General features: G+C 41.8%; 1 protein-coding gene across 2 annotated transcripts in view; it reads left to right on the top strand.

Moving 5' to 3' along the window:
* The window catches only part of LOC138799476 (acyl-CoA desaturase-like), a 30,459-nt gene extending 14,844 nt beyond the window's left edge, over positions 1-15,615 (top strand). For both annotated transcript variants that reach the window (XM_069980708.1, XM_069980709.1), the window contains exons 2-6: positions 3,038-3,302; positions 6,109-6,239; positions 7,445-7,650; positions 8,950-9,182; positions 15,152-15,615. In XM_069980708.1, coding sequence (XP_069836809.1) covers positions 3,056-3,302; positions 6,109-6,239; positions 7,445-7,650; positions 8,950-9,182; positions 15,152-15,351 — 1,017 coding nt within the window. In that variant the 5' untranslated portion in view covers positions 3,038-3,055 and the 3' untranslated portion in view covers positions 15,352-15,615. The remainder of the gene's footprint in view (positions 1-3,037; positions 3,303-6,108; positions 6,240-7,444; positions 7,651-8,949; positions 9,183-15,151) is intronic.
* Positions 15,616-18,941: the final 3,326 nt, after the last annotated feature.

Here is an 18,941-nt window from a genome sequence, read left to right as displayed (position 1 = left end):
TTTAACCAGGCTGTTGTACAGAATTAGGCATAATGGTGCCATTAGGCAGCCTCAGAGGCATGCATACATGCTGCCCCTGCTGTTTCCTGTTCATTTCCGTTGTGTTTTCATAAATTTCTGAGGTTGACAGGTTTTCCCACGACCTTCTCTCTACCGAACTTGGGTCCCCTGCAAAAATGCTTGAGTTTCCCATTGACTTCAGTGGGGTTCGTTACTCAAAACCAGCACTCGAGTATCGGGAGATATTCATCTCGAGTAACAAGCACCCGAGCATTTTAGTACTCGCTCATCACTAATGATGATGCCATGAGTTCCAAGTTCTGGTCCACAGTGTACAGTTTGTGCACAGCCTGCATATTGTGGAAGTGTGATTCCCCTAAGATTGCACCATGTCTTAGTCCTGAGGTCTGCTGTGATCATGAGTTATAGCCAGGGGAAGCGCTCAGCTGGTGTTAATAGAACATCTCTGTTCAGATGACTATAGACCTTCAATAACTGTCGGCCAGATGTTCGCTATCGGTAGTTATCTTTCCAGTTTACCCCAAACACTTAAATATTCAGCATGGCCTTTCATGTGTTCTCTATGGGGAGGGAAGGGATAAGCCACAGCCAGACAGCTCTGGTAGCAGCTTATACCTCTGAGAACAAAGGGATATTTCCATCACACCCGACCCCTATCTCCACCGATATAAACTGTCAGTGGACTCTCGGGAGAGCCCTATACACATTAGTGGGTTTGGCTGACAGAAGTGTAAAGTGTATAGAGACCTTCAGAGACAGTGATCAGTGAATAAAGCAGACAGGAGTAGGAACATATGAACACAATAACTAAGAGCGTTCTGCATCTGTTCTGTGAGAATCACTTTCAAGTGTGTCTGTTTTGTATGTTTTCTTGCTGTTTTTGCTCCCAAAAAGGGATAATTTGGGATTGCTTGGAAAAAGCCATTGCTTCTTCTAATACCCGTTTGGGCTTATAACCACTGGCAGATATCGGCAACCGTACAGGGATCATTCTTTATATTATTTTAATAAGCATAAAAAATCCAGTAGTGCAGTGCACTAGCTGTTAGTTACCATGGCTACCATCCAGTAACACAGTGCCATTCCTGTTGCCATAACTTTGACATGAACTTTGCCTTAAAAACAGTTCAGAAGTGCTTAGATACATTCCTAGGTGACCTAACTGTGTTTTACAGGACACTTAGTGTTATAGAGTATTAAACACAAGTTTTAGAGGTTTATGTGACGTTCAGGTTCCGTCTGAGTTTCTGAAAAGGTCATTCCTCTTTAACAGGGCCGGCTCCAGGTCTTTGCAAGCCCTCGGGCGACATAAACTCAGGGTGGTATTCCACGGGCCGATGGGGCCCGATAAACGAGTGCCGATCTGCTAGATAGGCGCTCATTTACTGGGCCTATTCCACAACCCGATTATCGTTAAACAAGGGCTGCAGGACATCGTTACCGATGTCCTTGCAGCCCTAGCTTAACTAGTATACATTACCTATGCATGGTGCAGGGCTCCTCTTCTCCTGCTTCTCCCGGGTCCCGCGCTCCTCCAGTGTCAGGGCGGCCTGTCTCAGCTGACTGGTTACTCAGCCAATCACTGTCTGGGACCGCCGCGGCCAGTGATTGGCTGAGCGGCCTGAGTGAGTGGCTGAGTGGCCTGAGCTGAGACAGGCCGCCCTGACGCTGGAGAAGCGCGTGGGACCGGGGAGAAGCAGAAGAAGAGGAGCCCTGCATCCTGCATAGGTAATGTATATCGTCAGTCACCGGCCGCGCACCCCTACTCCATCAACGATCAGCCGATGACAACGATCATAGGCTGATCGTTGTCTCTATTCCACGGAGCGATAATCGGCCAAATCGGGCCGATTCAGCTGATTATCGCTCCGTGGAATAGGGCCCTCAGTGGGCCCCTCATATATCCATTATGCACCCATCATCTACACACTATCGACAATCACTTGAGACACCCCTAACATAACACAAACACACATTACTGACAGACACAGTCAGTCAGTGTCAGTCACCCAGTGTCAATTAGTGTCAGACTATGACATACACACAGCACTTACAGCTCAGTCTTCTCCCTCTTCCTTGCTGTCAGGTGCTTTACACTGTAAGGTTGAGGATCTTTGGGTCATGTGATCAGGTCCTTCACCCTTTTCTCTCTGTGTGCAGGTCCTGCTCTGTCTTCTTTGTCTTCTGATGTTCAGCGCTCACCCTGCAATACAGTGAGCGGGCTGAACATTAAAACACTGGGCCCCTTGCCCTCTCTGGGCCCGGGCACTTGCCCGGATAAGCCCTTTGCTGACACCGGCCCTCCTGTTTAGTCCTTGACCACCTGACACTCCTGTCCGAAAGTCAGCGGATGTTGGGGAATGTGATGAACATAAGCCTCCCCTATTGTAACACACTTCCCAAATACATAAAATCCAGTAGCAGCACAAGCGTAGATGAAGGTAAGGAGACTAGCACAGAACATCTGATAAAGATATTTTAGTAAGTTGCCTATATTCAGGTATATAACATAATGGTCAACCCCTTTAAGTAATAAAAGTAAAAAGTTATGTATGTGTGAATAAATCAATATGACAGTAACAATGGAGCCATGTGCATCAAGACTATATGGCAGAAGTCTCACAGCTCCTGAGTTTAGATCTGTACATTATCTATACAGGCTCCATTAGGTGCCATGTGTATAGAGTTATTTTCTTCTAAAAGCAATACTTCTGAACTTACGCTTTATACCTAATGAGAAAATACCTCTGTATATCCTGGAGTAATATTGGAGGCACTTGGAGAAACAGTAGAGAAGTCATGGGAGCCCTGCTATGACTCTGGAGCCCTAATATAATTGTATGCGTAAAACTCCTATAGTTATCACTGACTCATTGCAATAGTTTCATTATGGATTCCTTACAAGCATCATAGACATTGTATAGAATCCTAACCTTGGTTTCCAATCTCATACAATGCTATTCAAATAAAAAATATAAAATGTGTACCATTTATGCTTTCCTCTTCTTTTTCTCAGTGTTGATCCACTGTTAACATGATGTATCGGGGGAGCCAGACTGTGGGCACATATGTGGAAACCACCAAAGCAAATGGTGAAGACATTGGACAAGATCGTGGAATGACAGATGACATATTTGACACCACTTATACTGAGAAGGAAGGTCCCAAACCTCCCATGAAAATAGTATGGAGAAATGTCATTCTGATGTCCATGCTACATATTGGAGCACTATATGGATTCTGGTTTATCCCAGTGGCCAAACCTGCTACTCTTCTTTGGTGTAAGGCACTCTTCTCGTTTTTTTTATTTATTTATTTTACTAGAAAAGTTTAATACCTTTTATGTTGAAGTTATTTAAAGCGACTCTGTATCCACAATCTGCCCCCCCCCCCCAAACCGCTTGTACCTTCGGATAGCTACTTTTAATCCAAGATCTGTCCTACGGTCCGTTTGGTAGGTGATGCAGTTATTGTCCTAAAAAAAAACTTTTAAACTTGAAGCCCGTGCCGAAGGGGAGTATCTGTGCCCTAACTTTGCACCACCCCTCCGTCCCTCCTTCCCGCCCTCCTCATCATTAGGAATGCCACTGAAACACTTTCTCCATGCTGAACATTGCACAGGTCCTTAATGATCCAGCCCATGTGCCATGCCCCAGGTGGGGAATAGGAAGCAATCTGCCTGGAGCATTCCTAATGATAAAGAGGGTGGGGAGGAGGGACGGAGGGGTGGTGCAAAGTTAGGGCACAGATACTCCCGTTTGGCACGGGCTTCAAGTTTAAAAGTATTTTTTTAGGACAATAACTGCATCACCTGCCGAACGGACCCCAGGACAGATCTTGGATTGAAATCAGCTATCCGAAGGTACAAGTGGTTTGGGGGGGGGGGACCAGATTTTGGGTACAGAGTCGATTTAACCCACAAACGAATATCTAATAGAACTACATAGATTCTCTGTTACAATGGATTCATTGTCAAGAGCAACTGAGAAGAAGAGGAACTAACTTGCTGTAATATTTCATGATATTTTACATGGAACTTTTTCATTTTATCATCAAATTAGACATCAGCATTGTGACTTCCATTATAATAAAGACGGCGGGTGTGTGACAGGTATTTTGACAGAAAAAAATAGTATTTTATGCATTGCTCTTTTTTCCTATCAAAAACAATGAAGTCTCCAGGTCACATGTTAACAGAGCCTTATGTACTGTACTTTGATGTGGTGTTAGGTAAAGGTACAGTAGGTGGACTTTTAGGTAATACTATCTGAGACCTTCATTCATATAAGCAGAATTCTGTTTCATAGCATTGTCATTTACAGCCTTTGTCCACGGCTTATATTAGGACTTTTAATTGCATGGTAAACTATTGAACATTCATATATGTATACATGAGTATACAGTATAAGATTTCCTTTTACTATCCATGAGTATTTCTATAGGTTTAATAACTAGTTATGTGACCTATTTCAATATGGAGCACCCTCCACGTGTTGTGTATCGTGTTTTGCCATATTAAGTGTGTAGAAAACGTGAGTAAATTTAATTATTGTTGAAAGAAAATATCTGGTTATATCGTAATCTAAAGTGGAAGTGAGTCATGTGATTTCTAGGTGTTGCATTTATTAAACTGTCCAGTACTAGAATTAACTAAACTGTTCACTGTATGTGGAGTTTAGCAGTATTCACTAGGCTGTTAAATACAATACCTATATATCCTACATAGAAACCAAGGAAATTGATTTTATTTGAGATATCTCAATGGATTATATTTTGGCGCTTTAGGCTATTTAAAAGGAACCTAGTAAAAGCCACTTTATTATTTATTAAGCACAAGTTGGCCCAGATTCAGCCAGGGGAAGTTAATATCCTTTCTAGCGAAGCTCGAATGATTATTAAAGCAAATACTGTTAGAATGCCTTTATCTAAGGGTAAAAGTAAAAGAAAAATGTCAGACCTTAAATAAAAGTATTCTACTACTAAAGCAAATGTACCACTAGGTACATCACTTTGGGTCTTTTACATGAAGAGACTGGATGCCAGTGCTGCAGTCCTTTTTTTTGAACCTCCGCCCAGTTCCCACGTATGGCACTGCTCTACTCCTGAGCACTGGCCCAGTATGAAGCACTGGAGGCTGGCCCGCTGCCCCACAAGTGTGACAATCTCCCCTCTGTGATGCGGCTCCATTGATTCTAATGGAGCTGCATCACAGAGGGGAGGGGGTTTCGTCACACTGAGGACTAGTGGGCCAGCCCCCAGTGCTTGCTACCGCACCGGTGCTCGGGAATAGACGGCATACGTGCGGGAACTGGGTAGTAGCCAAAAAAAAGGTACAAGGGCACCAGCATCCCTGCAGCGGTGCCGGTCTGTTCATGTAACAAACACAAAGCGATGTACCTAGTGGTACATTTGCTTTAACTACAGTACAACAGAAACTGTAGAACAAGTGGTGGGAATAAAGTAACATCTGACAAGCAGGCCATGATAGACCCTATAGACACAAGTTGATAAAGCCATATAAAAAGTAACAAATGAACACGAGGTCATAAAGTCACTGTTTATAGAGTGACTAATAAAGTGTATTTCCCTGGTTTCTCAATTGTACGATGCATTTTCCTGCTAATTCAATCATTCAGCTCTTCCTGATTTCATGAGAAGGCAGTTCTGTGTGCCTGGGAAAAATATATTAACCGTATTATGTCAGCAAACTCCACAATGAATGGTCAATATCTCTTTTTTTCGCTTAAGCATTTTTATGTTTGTACAAAGTCTAGGTGTTTTATTTTGGGGGTTGGTTCCTGTTTTGTTATGTGAAGATGCTTTTGGAAATTTCCAGATATTCTCTTAAACCTGTTGTTTGTCTAATTCCAAAAGACATATCATTTATTTAAACTACATAATTGCACTGAGGTCAGAGTAACCCTCCTGGGAAATTCTGCTTGATATTGTAATTCAGAAATCTAGCTGCTGTTCTCATCTTGTTACATTCACTGGCTAGGTTACCTGGCTAGGAACTGGAGCTGAACATCAGCGTCAGACTCACATATGTCCTTTCCTTGCCAGTAATTCGTCTAATTGTTCCCACAGCCGTCCTTTGTTTCATGTTGAGTGCCCTGGGAGTGACTGCCGGTGCCCATCGCCTCTGGAGCCATCGTTCCTTTAAAGCCAAGCTGCCTCTTAGGATATTTTTGGCAGTTTCAAACACAATGGCATTTCAGGTAAATATTTTCTAGAAGGAATCCAGTATAGAAGCACATATATCTTACATTACAACACAAGTAAATTTCACTGTATATATCTACTTTATGACAGACGTCTTGCAAACTATCCCTCACTTATGGGAAAATGGCAACCATGACATTTTAATGGTTAATCCTGAAAATGTCAACAGTATCCAAAAAAATTATTCATGGGAATAGCCTGGGTGTCTGGGTAAGAAAAGTGGCAGCAGACCCTTATCCTCCTTCCTATATAGAGACATCATGCTCTTTAGGTAGAGCCAAGTGGTATGGGTAGTTGGACCTGTTTTCCTATTTATGAACCTCTCATAGCCAGCTTAAAAGAGGTCTACCTATCCTACCTAAGCATACATGACAAGATGGCATGCAAGCTTATGACTGTTATCCTCACCTACAAAAGAAAAGACTCTCTTCTAGCGTAAAAAACCTAGTTCCAACCATCCTATTAGGAAATTATGAGTTAATAGAAGAATTTCCCCATTTAGGACCATAATCTATGAGCCAAAGCAGAGGGTAACTGACAAAGAACGTCTCTTACACCTGTGATATCTAAACATGACACAGACAACCCATTAATTTTAGTGTGAACTGCCTAATGAAGTTTAGATAAAACATCTGGTGCCCTGTTAATCCATAGATTACAGCTCATTGGGAGACACGCATCTTAATATTGGATAACAATTCTAACAAGTGGTTTTTCCAAAGCTGCCCACCATTGTACCAATTGTTGCCTTCAGGCACCTAAGCCATACAACCTACTGCAACTGTTCAGTGCATAAAAAAAGTAAACATCAATACTGACTTTCTAGCAGACAATGATACTGTATCCTGTTATTTTCATCGTACATATAATCTAGTTGTTTATGTTACTATTTTGGCCCTGTACAGAAGACATATCAAGGGATTTGGTTTAGTAGATTAAAAGATGGTTGCGCATAAGGTATTGAGTCAATATGGACCAAACAAATATTAAATATACAGTATATATGCCAGAGGGATCTGTTCTGCTTATGAACTGAGAATATTGTTAAACAAATAGCAGACTGCGATCTAGAGCACTATATACAAAACATTTATATCTTGTCAAGAACAAATAATGAATCATAAAACTGGTCCAAAAGCCAGACTTTTCCTATACAATGCACTCTGGTTAAAGTATTTTTTATTGATTTCCATTGTTCTAGAATGACATATTTGAATGGGCTAGAGACCACCGTGCACATCACAAGTACTCTGAAACTGATGCAGATCCTCATAATGCAGTTAGAGGTTTCTTCTTTTCTCACATTGGTTGGCTGCTGTGTAGGAAACACCCAGACGTCATAGAAAAGGGCAAGAAGCTTGATTTAAGTGATCTACATGCAGACAAAGTGGTGATGTTCCAGAGGAGGTAAGATTTTTTATCCATGCAATGTTTCTTTAAAACATTCATAATTCTTCCTTATTAAAAGGGAAGGGCCTGCTCATATGTCCCTACTGCACAGCAGACGCAGAGGAGGAATGTAAGACACATACTTACCTTTCGCGCATTCCTGTACAGTTAGTCTTTTGCTCCACAGTTTGGTGAGACCATTATGAGCACTGGGGCACCCATTAGGAGCACTGCCCACCCCCATAGCGCTAATCCGGCCCACCCCTTGGCTGTCCTGCTACATTAATTATCATTAGAAAGGGGTGAGCTGGCCGGGGGCGAATTGGTGCTATGGGGGCGCGCAGTGGTCCTAATGGGTGCCCCAGTGTTCCTAATGGTTTTACCGGACCATGGAGCAAAAGACTTATCGCACCAGAGTGCCTTCTGTACAGTAGAGACATATCAGCAGGTTAGATTCTTATAACCTGCTGATATTCCTATTTTCAGGGGATGTGTTAAATTTCCATGAAGAATAATTCACATTTATTGTTAAAAAAACAAAAAAAAACAAAAAAAACATTATATACTGTGGTATGGTTTCTGGACCATTTGTGCACCAGGGACATTATTGCAGGTTACGGCCACCAGGGGGAACTCATCACAGCACACTTATACAGCACAGCAGGGACAGCATACGGTATGGCAGCAGGCGATTGGATAACAGCAGACTGTGGGCAACTCTACATCTAGTAGTAGGGGACAATGGGGGGGAGGGAGCGAAGAGCTTCTTGATGCCTTGCCTGCACATGTACAAGTGACGGCTGCAAAAGGAACATCAGGGTTGGCAGCAGGTGACATTCTCCATGTCCTGCATGCAGCTGCTCTGCAATGGATAGTGAAGGTAGGGGACAACAGCAACAGGCTAAAAAGAATCACAGCTGCATGCCCTGGTGTTCTGTTCGGCGGGCATACTCCTGAACAAAAACTTTGCTAGGTCTTACTTTTAGGGGAGGCCTTATATTTAGCAATTCAAGAAAACCTCTACTAGACATTTTTTTCAGGGGATGTCTCATTTTCGGGGAAACAAGGTAAATGAAGTGAAAAAAATGGTAAAGTAGAGCAATCGGCTGGTCACCTTTACTGATGTCAACAGGAAATTATCAATTCTTGTTAAGTGAAAGACCTATCAAGAAGTGTTCCTGTGTTTTGCATCCCCTAAATACAAACAATAATATGTGGTATGCTCCGAGGATCCAATTGACCCAAAAAGCTTAAGTAACATGTAACATTAAGCCTGACGAAGCACAAAGCTTATTTTCATTTTGTTCTTCCCTTCAGACACTACAAGAAATTGATCCTGTTGATGTGCTTTATAATTCCCACTGTGGTTCCTTGGTATTTCTGGGATGAATCACTGTATACAGCATTTTATGTACCCTGTCTCCTGCGTTATGCATTAGTGTTAAATGCAACATGGTTGGTAAACAGTGCAGCTCATATGTTTGGAAACCGACCATACGACAAGAACATCAACCCCAGAGAAAACAAATTTGTTGCAATAGGAGCAATTGGTAAGTTTGTTATGCCTATTTATGTTATATCAGCAGTGTTATATTATTCCCAGTGAACCCCAAAAAATTATTGAACCTGGTGAAATGCAGTCCACCATTAATTTAGCCAGTGGTAAGCTGAATACACAGTATATCTACCCTGGTGTATTAAGTGATTGCAACAATGTAAGGTTTTAGTGCTAGACCTTGATAACTCCTAAGTAGAGACGAGCAAAGTGTGCTTTGTTGAGCTTTGTATGAAGCAGAAGCATCAGCTTTTTTTTTTTTTTTTTTTTTCATTAAAGATTTTTTGCATAAGAACAGTTACAGTTGCACCCCCAACCGTAACCCCTTCCCCATCTTCCAATTCTACCTCTAGCACCCCTACTATTTTGCTGTGCCAACAGAAGAAACATCTCCATTGGTGTTCTATGAATCAACTGGGATAGAAGTCCTGGTGTGTCCAGCCACCCCAGATGGTTTCAAATAGAAGGATTGGCTTTTGAATACCACTGTCTGCCCGCTCTGTGGAGAAGGTGGAGGCTAGGCTTGATCTAACAGCGGAAAAAGCTAGGTTCGATCGAACTCGAACCTAGCCGGACCTTCCGCATTTGATTCCTGATGCCTTCCTGGTTTGTGCCGAAGAAGGAGACATCCCGGGGTCTGCCCAGGATCCAGAATTCCAGGCGGTCCTCGGGATGTCTCCTCCTTCCGCACGGGCCAGGAAGGCATCAGGAATCAAATGTGGAAGGTCCGGCTAGGTTCGAGTTCTATTGAACCTAGCTTTTTCCGCTGTTGGATCAAGCCTAGTGGAGACTGCCCAAGGACTGCCCTGGAAAATAGAAATACAGCTATGTTTTCCAGGGCAGTATCAATGTTTTCCAGGGGGTCCTTGGGCTGCCTCCACCTTCTCCAATGAACAGGCAGACAGCGGGATTAAAAAGCCAATCCTTCTGCTTCATATGGAATTAAACGAAGCGGACTTCACTCATCTTTACTTCTTAGCATTTATCAGTTGAACACAACACAGTTACCTCTCATGGGACATTGACACTAGACAATGTTTTTCAATTGCTCTCTGAACGTGTGGATGTAAGCCAAAGCGTCTGGCAATACACAGCATTCTTATCTTTTCTGAACTGATGACACATTCTACAAAGATTTGACTGATTCAGTCTATTTAAAGTCAAAGCAATATTGCTGAATTTGCAAAGAAAAAACAAAAGTTTGTCAGTTTTCAGTAGAGCGGGATCACAGTGAGGACTTTCATTTTATTTAAAATCTCCATCACATATCACCCACATCTACCATATAGGCAAAAGGCAAATGCTGTTACTCTACAACCCTGATGGCGAACCTATGACACGAGTGTCAGGGTTGTAGCCATAGATGTTGACACGCGGCCGCCATGCGTGTGTTGAGCTGCCTTGGAACTTGTATGCAGCCGCATACAAGCTGCAAGGCAGTTCAGCGTCCTTACAGTGCACCCTGACCCCACGTACTCCCCGCCCCACGTACCGCCCGGACGCAGCTACTGTGACGTCACTCGGCACAATAGCTGCGTACGGCCAGCCGGAGTGGTGCCCCGCTCCAGATCCGCCTGCTCCTGCTTCGAGCCCTGCCTGCAGTGTCGTCTCCTGGTGCCACAGCAAGATCCTGGACGGCAGCAGGATTGTAAGTGTGTGTGGGGAGGGATGGGGGTCGGGGGATGGGTCAGGTGATAAGTAAAGTTTGTGTTTGCGTGGGGAGGGATGGGGCCAGGTGGGGTATTGTGTGTGGGGGGGAGAGATGGGCCCAGGTGGGGTATTGTGTGTGGGAAGGGATGGAGCCAGGTTGGGTATTGTGTGTGGGAAGGGATGGAGCCAGGTGGGGTATTGTGTGTGGGGGCGGGAGGGGTGGGGCCAGGTGAGGTATTGTGTGTGGGAAGGGATGGAGCCAGGTGGGGTATTGTGTGTGGGAAGGGATGGAGCAAGGTGGGGTATTGTGTGTGGGAAGGGATGGAGCCAGGCGGGGTATTGTGTGTGGGAAGGGATGGAGCCAGGTGGGGTATTGTGTGTGTGTGTGTGTGTGTGTGTGTGTGTGTGGGAAGGGATGGGGCCAGGTGGGGTATTGTGTGCGGGGGATGGGGCCAGGTGGGGTATTGTGTGTGTGGGAAGGGATGGGGCCAGGTGAGATATTGTGTGTGGGAAGGGATGGGGCCAGATGGGGTATTGTGTGGGGGGGATGGGGCCAGGTGGGGTATTGTGTGTGTGTGGAGGGGGGAGGGATGGGGCCAGGTGGGGTATTGTGTGTATGAGTGGGGAGGGATGGGGCCAGGTGGGGTATTGTGTGTATGAGTAGGGAGGGATGGAGGTCAGGTAGGGTAGTGTATGGGGAGGAATGAGGGTCAGGTAGGGTAGTGTATGGGGAGGAATGAGGGTCAGGTGGGGTAGTGTATGGGGAGGGATGAGGGTCAGGTGGGGTAGTGTATTGGGAGGGATGAGGGTCAGGTGGGGTAGTGTATGGGGAGGGATGGGGGTCAGGTGGGGTAGTATGTGTTTGTGGTTTTTAGTTTACTTCACACAGTAATTATTTTAATAGTTATTAATTATTTATAATAATAGTTATTTAAACTACAAATAACACGAACAGCGAAGTGACACACCAACCGAGTTATACTCGTTTTTTTGCCGAAAACTGACACACCAAGCTCAAAAGGTTGCCCATCACTGCTCTACAATGTAACCAATGTAAATGTATGTTGGCAATCAGAGTCTCCTGATTATACTGTCCACATATACTTTGTATAAATAACTGTGTGAATATCTACTGAAACCCTTGGGCTTTATTTATCATTAAAGGGAATGTGTCACCAGAACGTGACATTGTTTAAATAATGTTTTACGTTAAACATATTTGTTAAGAATTTTTGGTGATTTTTTCTAATTTTCCATTTTACTACCTATATTATAAAATAATACTAAAATCCTGCAGTTTTTATTTTTACCACTGTGGCTAAAATGAAGGTTAGATTTAGTTTTCTGTCTGTGGTAATAAATGTTTCTATGTTGTCTATGTCCATGAGTCTTGCTGTAAAGCATGTCACTAAATGCTGTTAAAAAAAAGCTCAGAAAAGATGGCAGCCCCTATAAAAATGTACAAAAAGTAAAATAAATAAAAAAAAAACTACAGCCAGAAAACAGATTAGACGAAAGGAACAACTTTTAGTATCTGACTCTAATTACTAAAAGTAAATGTAGGTGATCCATTCCCTTTAAAAAGAATGCATCTTTCCAACAGCCCCATTACTTAATATCAAGTCTCAGCCTCATCCAAACATTAGTTTTTGTCTGTCTGTAAATTAGGATCCTAAACAGAAAAAACATCCATTGATTTCAATGGGGTCATCTACACATCCAACTTTAAGACAAATCTGTGTGTGCACTGGGCCGCAATAAAAAAAAAAAAAAAATAGCACCTGCACTTACAAATCATTAGGGGTCTGGGCTCCATAGACTTCCCCTTTAGAAGTGCATAGTTCTTAGCCTAGTGGCCAAAATTAAAACTGCAAGATTTGTCAGTTAATTTATATTATAAAAGTAAGTTCAAAAAATAAAAAAAAACATTCAAACATTTTAAAAGTATGTTAAACATGAAAAAGAATTATTTAAACAGTGGTTTATTTTCTGATAACACATTTCTTTTTAATAAGCTGGATAAGTTCTAGCCCTAACTTAGGGCACAACTGTAAAGTTGCATATTGCAGTTAACAGATTTTCAAGGCAGCTGAACTTCTTAACATTTGAGGGTAACATTTATCAATGTTGCACCCCTAGCATGCACCAGGGGGAAGGCGCAGATTTGCACCTTCTTCCTGGCGTACGATTGCCAATGGTACGCTTGCCAATGGGCAGACGGAGGGAGGGGGCGGACTCGACAAGGTGGGAAGGTGCAGATGTATATTTCTTTGCCTGTAGGTCAGGCCTGTGTTGCTTAGAGATGTGTGCCACTTATTGAATCGAGGGGTAGAACCTAATGTAATCTAATGTAAGTGATTTGAATGTTCAAGGTTTGAAGATGAGAAAGCCCTTGGCCGGACACCCGTTTGACCAGCATCTATTTCTTCTGACTCCACCAGGAACGTGGCTTAACTTGGCTTAACCAAGGATACATGTTTATTTTATAGGGGGAAGAGAGTAAAACCACTGCCAGATAAATCTGGCAGCTTCTAAATTCCTCTGGGAACAAAAGATTGTTCATGTTAAAATCCAACCTTGTCCAGCCTTTCAATTCCTTTCCACAACACAAGGAGAGCCTCCAAAATATGATTGTTGGCCAAACCCACCAAATTGGCAAGTTAAAGAGACTTGCCTAATGTGTATGTAATAATATGGCTGTTTTCCCATAATGTCCTTTTTGGACGGCTGTCATTTTGAATGTATTATACAAATAACAGCCATCTAAAAAGGGGCCAGTAAAACCACTAAGTAAAGACGTAGTGGCAACACACATTAACATATTTTACCTTAGTATATTCCTAAAATAATCAGATCATTGGTGTAGAATTCTGCGAGCGGAGAAACTGTTTTCATTTATCTAGCATAGCCCCTATATTATAAGCTTCCTTCTTTTAACATAGCTACTGACTATATTGAGTGATACTGTGATCGTGTAATGGCTGCATCTATATCACTATATCTCCCTGGAGAGGAGGCTAGAAATACAGTTGTATTTTATCCAATTCATGACCTGTGTTCCTGGGCCATGTTTACTTAACAATCAGTTCTCATATCACATGTTCCTTGTAATCTCTCCTGTTATACAGTAGCCACTAACCAAAGCCGCTGTTGATTTTGTGTATCCTTGTATCAACATAACTTCTCCAGGCTTAGTGAGGAAAGACTTGGGTTGTCAAGAATCACTTTACAACGTACATGTGGAATCTTCAAAAAAATCATGGACTTGCAAATATTTAAAATAAAAAAAATAGAAATATCTGTCTTCAAGTAACTGATATTATATCTGTCAAAGCAGATAAAGGAATAATAAACTAATGACTGACAAGTTATATTGCACTTATGCCCTGATGCTGAAAATAAGCATTTTTGCACCATGTAAACATTATGAAGAAAAGTTAAGGGGGTTGGCCCCTTTATAGAGAAATTGTTCAGTGTATAGTATTAGGGCCCTATTCCACCGGATGATTATCATTCAGATTATCGTTAAATCGTTCGAATCTAAACGCTAATCGTTCGGTTGAAATGCAGTTAACGATTAACGACCGAACGAGAAATCGTTGATCGCTTTATAAGACCTGGACCTATTTTTATTGTTGCTTGTTCACAACACATTCGAAAATCATTCGCATTGAATAAGACGTCGTTCGCAGTAGATACGAACGCAATAGTGAAGAAATAGCGAAGAAAAAACGATCGCAAACACGATCATAAGTAACGATTATCGTTCTATGGAAATGAGTGAACGTTTTCAGGTCTTTCACAATAGCGGTCGGTTGAGAACGTTAATCGTTAACGATTATGCGAACGATAATCGTCCGGTGGAATAGGGCCCTTAATGTACTCACTGCACTTACTGACAGCAGCTCCCTGTGTACCTCATAGAACCAAGCTCAGACTCCCCTCCTCCAGGCTGTGCTGTCCTGCTGTGTGGTTAGTCTGCCAATAAGATGACCGACAAGGAGGAGCATGTGACCATGCTCCGCCCCCCAGTGTCCACCACTGAGCCTGTATTTGCCAATGGAGAACACTGGGGTGGGGCATGGTCACATGCTTCTCCATGTTGGCCATCTTATGGACAGCTTCACCATAGAGCAGGACAGCACAGCCTGGAGTAGAGGAGTCTGAGGTACACAGGGATTGCAGTGAGTACACTTACTAATACTATACACTGAGCAATTTTACTATAAAGTGGCCAACCCCTTTAATGTTTCCATACAGGTGTGAATGTAAAATGTATTTGTTGCTAATAATTTGTTCTCCCTCTCTTTCCAGGTGAAGGCTTCCACAATTACCATCACACATTCCCCTATGACTATACCGCCAGTGAATTTGGAATGCAGTACAATCTTACCACATGCTTTATAAATTTAATGTGCTATTTTGGCCTCGCCAGTGACTGCAAAACAGTATCAAAAGAGACCATAAAGGCACGCCAACTACGCACTGGAGACGGAAGCTACAGGAGTGGCTGAAAACCACCATAGAAAGGATGACATTTTCTAATCTAAGTAACAAACCGAAAACAAATCTAGAGCAAGGCTAAATATGATTACTTTAACATGACCCAGCACAGTGTTCTTTTATTATAATCTATTTAAAGTAATGATATCTCTACCTTGAGTTTTCACCTCTTCTTCCATTTGCTTTTCCCTGTGTAATGTCCCTTTCCAAGGCTTTACGATGGTTGTTTTTCTGCATTTAGATTGTGTTAAATTTTTTTTCTTCTTCTTCTCCAAGCTATGTTTTTTTTTCACTTACAGATGCTGTATGTTCTTGTCCTAAACTGACGAGATCTGTACCCGCTGTAAATGTAATTCTTAAGCACTGACCACAACTCCAGCTCTCTCTTCAGTTCTTATTGACTGCTCTCAGGCTATCTGCAAAAAGAATGAATTCCATTAAGAGGAAAACTTACAAGTGCCATTTTTAACAATTTGTACATAAGGGATAAAAGCTACATGAGTTTTGTATCTATTTAAGTTACTGTTGTACAACCAGACTGGTTTTTAGACAGTTTCTTTGCTGTCTTGCTATTTAAGCTACTGACTGTCCCACCACTGGATCCTGCTTGAATGCAGTGGTGGGTTGCAGAACTTAGGGCACAGTAAATGCTTTACGTGAGTTGTGGCAGTATGCAATGCATTATATCGTTTGCTTAGACTCCTGCTTCCCGCATAAACACCTTAATTCATGTAACTAAAATGGAAATGTACAAAACAAAGAGAGAGAGGAATTCTATATTTTTGTGGTGTCCTCAGTAGAACTATTAGCTTTATCTTATGGTTGCTACAGGCCTACATAACGTTAACGTATGTTAACCCATGGACATGTTCTCTAACAGTCTAGAATTGTAGAACCCAACTTGTTGCCTTTCAGCCGTGACAATATCGTTTAGGTAGGCATAGTCAATTAACATCAATAAAAAGCCTCAAATAGTCAACCTTGACGTAAAGTATATAGTGGTAGCGTGACATCACTAATAAATATTTAGGCCTGAAAGAGGCTCAGGAATAGAAGAGCATGCTAAATTATAATTCCATTTCATTACATGCTGGGATGAAATGTTGACAAGGTTACTTGGTTATATAGCTTGCCATGTTGGTCCTGATAGGCACTGAAGACTAGATTAGCTGGTTTTGGTAGTATTTGGTAGCGTGTACAGGGGCATGGCTTTGGTCGTCCTCCCTTTGTATATTATTATGACATTTCTTTAGCTATTGTATGGCATATTTATAACTTAGTTAAAATAATTCATTTGACATCAATAGTAAAGTACTTGCTAGTAATGCTCGTTGCACTTTTTCCTATTTTCTACTACTAGATCTTCATAATTTAAACTTGTACCTTTTATGAACAAAAAGCACTTAAAATGACTTTCGCCAAAAAATGTGACCTCTTTTCTCTTATGTTATGGCATAAAAGAAAACAACCTCTGCACCAACATAAGACACTGTGCAGAGTTATAAATAATAGTTATTGGTCCAGACCTAAGAATGCAGTTGCATCATTCAAAGCAATATTCTAAATTCTCAATGAGTAAAATATGTCAACACTAGGAAAACTGCACCATATTGTGCTCTAAAAGTATGTAGACTGAAAAAAACAACTGTTCACAACCAGAACGGACAAATACCATCGTTCAAAGTTTTGAAACTTTAGTTTATGTATCTAGACTCATCAACAAGGAATATCTTGTTTGGAGAGAACAGTCAAGAGAACAGTCAGGCATATTGTATTTTAACATGCCTGACCCTTTTGTTCTTGAGAGGATAAGCTGCCACCAGAGTTGTCTGGCAGCGGCTTTCTTTCCTTTACCCTTTCAGAAAATATGCACGCTTGACCAAGCTTCAAAGTGTATTTGGGATGGCCAAACACAAATATTCGGTGCACAGCTATGTAAATTGTAAGGCCAGCTTTAAATGTTTTGTCCTCTTAGGACAATCCCATGGGTGAAAATGATCCTTGTAGGATAAAATAATCACAAGGTGTCCTGCGGCCAGGACCCCAGTAATTATATAGGGGGGTCAGGCAGCAAGTGTATTATTTTCCCTTAGCATTACCCCAGGGGAAATAAAACCTTACCTAGTGCCTACTGAAATCTTAGTGCGGTCCATGTAGTACATGGATGGCCAAATCCTTTAGACTGAGAGACACTTTTTGTTATCCTGGCTAATAGATAAGGGTCTTAAATAAGAGACCCCCCTCTATTAAAGGGGTAGTGCGGCACTAAGAAATTATTCACAGAATAACACACATTACAAAGTTATACAACTTTGTAATGTATGTTATGTCTGTGAATCGCCCCCTTCCCGTGTCCCACCACCCCCGCACGTGTACCCGGAAGTGTGGTGCATTATACATACCTGATCCGTGTCGCGCATGTCCGCCATCTTGTGCCAGGACGTCATCTTCGGACGGACGGCCGAACCGCTCCGACGGTCCCTAGTGCCGGCCGCCTTCTGCAGCGTCATCAAATGCTCAGCCGCGATTGCCACAAGATGGCGGACATGCGCGACACAGATCAGGTATGTATAATGCACCACACTTCCGGGTACACGTGCGGGGGTGGTGGGACACGGGAAGGGGGCGATTCACAGACATAACATACATTACAAAGTTGTATAACTTTGTATTGTGTGTTATTCTGTGATTAATTGTTTACCGCCGCACTACCCCTTTAACTGAAATTTTCTAAAATGTATATTTAAAAATGAGTTTACTTAATAAGTCAGCCAATATAATGATAAGTAAGGCTACTTTACTCTTGATAAAGTCATGTTTCTTTGTATCATGTTTTTGTCTCTACTATTGTAATGGCACTAATACTATCAAACTGTGTTCTCTATTGTTATGTTAGACAAGTATTGAATGTTTATAAGCTAGCGAATTACTGTATGTAACAATAACTTAAACATAGTATATTAAATTACAATACATTCAGACTCTGATTATTCTAAACTACTGCAAGCTTAAAACATAGTATAACAATAGTGCCATGTGATTATGTCATTGTCATAATTGTGCATACTAATATCCAATTCTTAGTAGGTTTTTGACTGTATGCACGGCTTTTTAGTGGTTGGCTCCATAGCCTAAAGCCTAATATAAGCATGTTCTTCCTTAGTGCAAAATATTAGCTGTTGTTCATTTAGAGGAAACCAAACACGATAGGGGTGATGAAACTTTACCTGGTGCTGTACACGAATAGACTAGACTAATAAGTCCATTACATTTTTATTGTAATGAAATTATTTAGATCACATAGGGAAAAATGATACCAAAAATCTTTGACCTTGACCTCAATTGGAGATGGAGGTATTGCTTGTATATGAAATGTAGTCTCCCAGTAGCACTTTTAAACGTATTTTAAATATCTGAACAGAAGCACTTAGATAGAAAGCACTTAAAATTGCTATCAATGACAGTTGCATTAAATAATTGCCCAACTAAAAATAAAACTTTAACTACCCCCCTTTTTAGTGACCTAAATGTTTTTAATGCATAGAAATAAAAACACCTTCCACGACTGCAACTCATGTTGTGTTGGCAGCCCTTGCAAAAT

This window comes from Dendropsophus ebraccatus, chromosome 8, assembly GCF_027789765.1.
Source record: "Dendropsophus ebraccatus isolate aDenEbr1 chromosome 8, aDenEbr1.pat, whole genome shotgun sequence".
In the NCBI taxonomy this organism is placed as follows: Eukaryota; Metazoa; Chordata; class Amphibia; order Anura; family Hylidae; genus Dendropsophus; species Dendropsophus ebraccatus.
The sequence above is the reverse complement of the archived record's forward strand: the minus strand, read 5'-3'. Positions and strand labels throughout refer to the sequence as shown.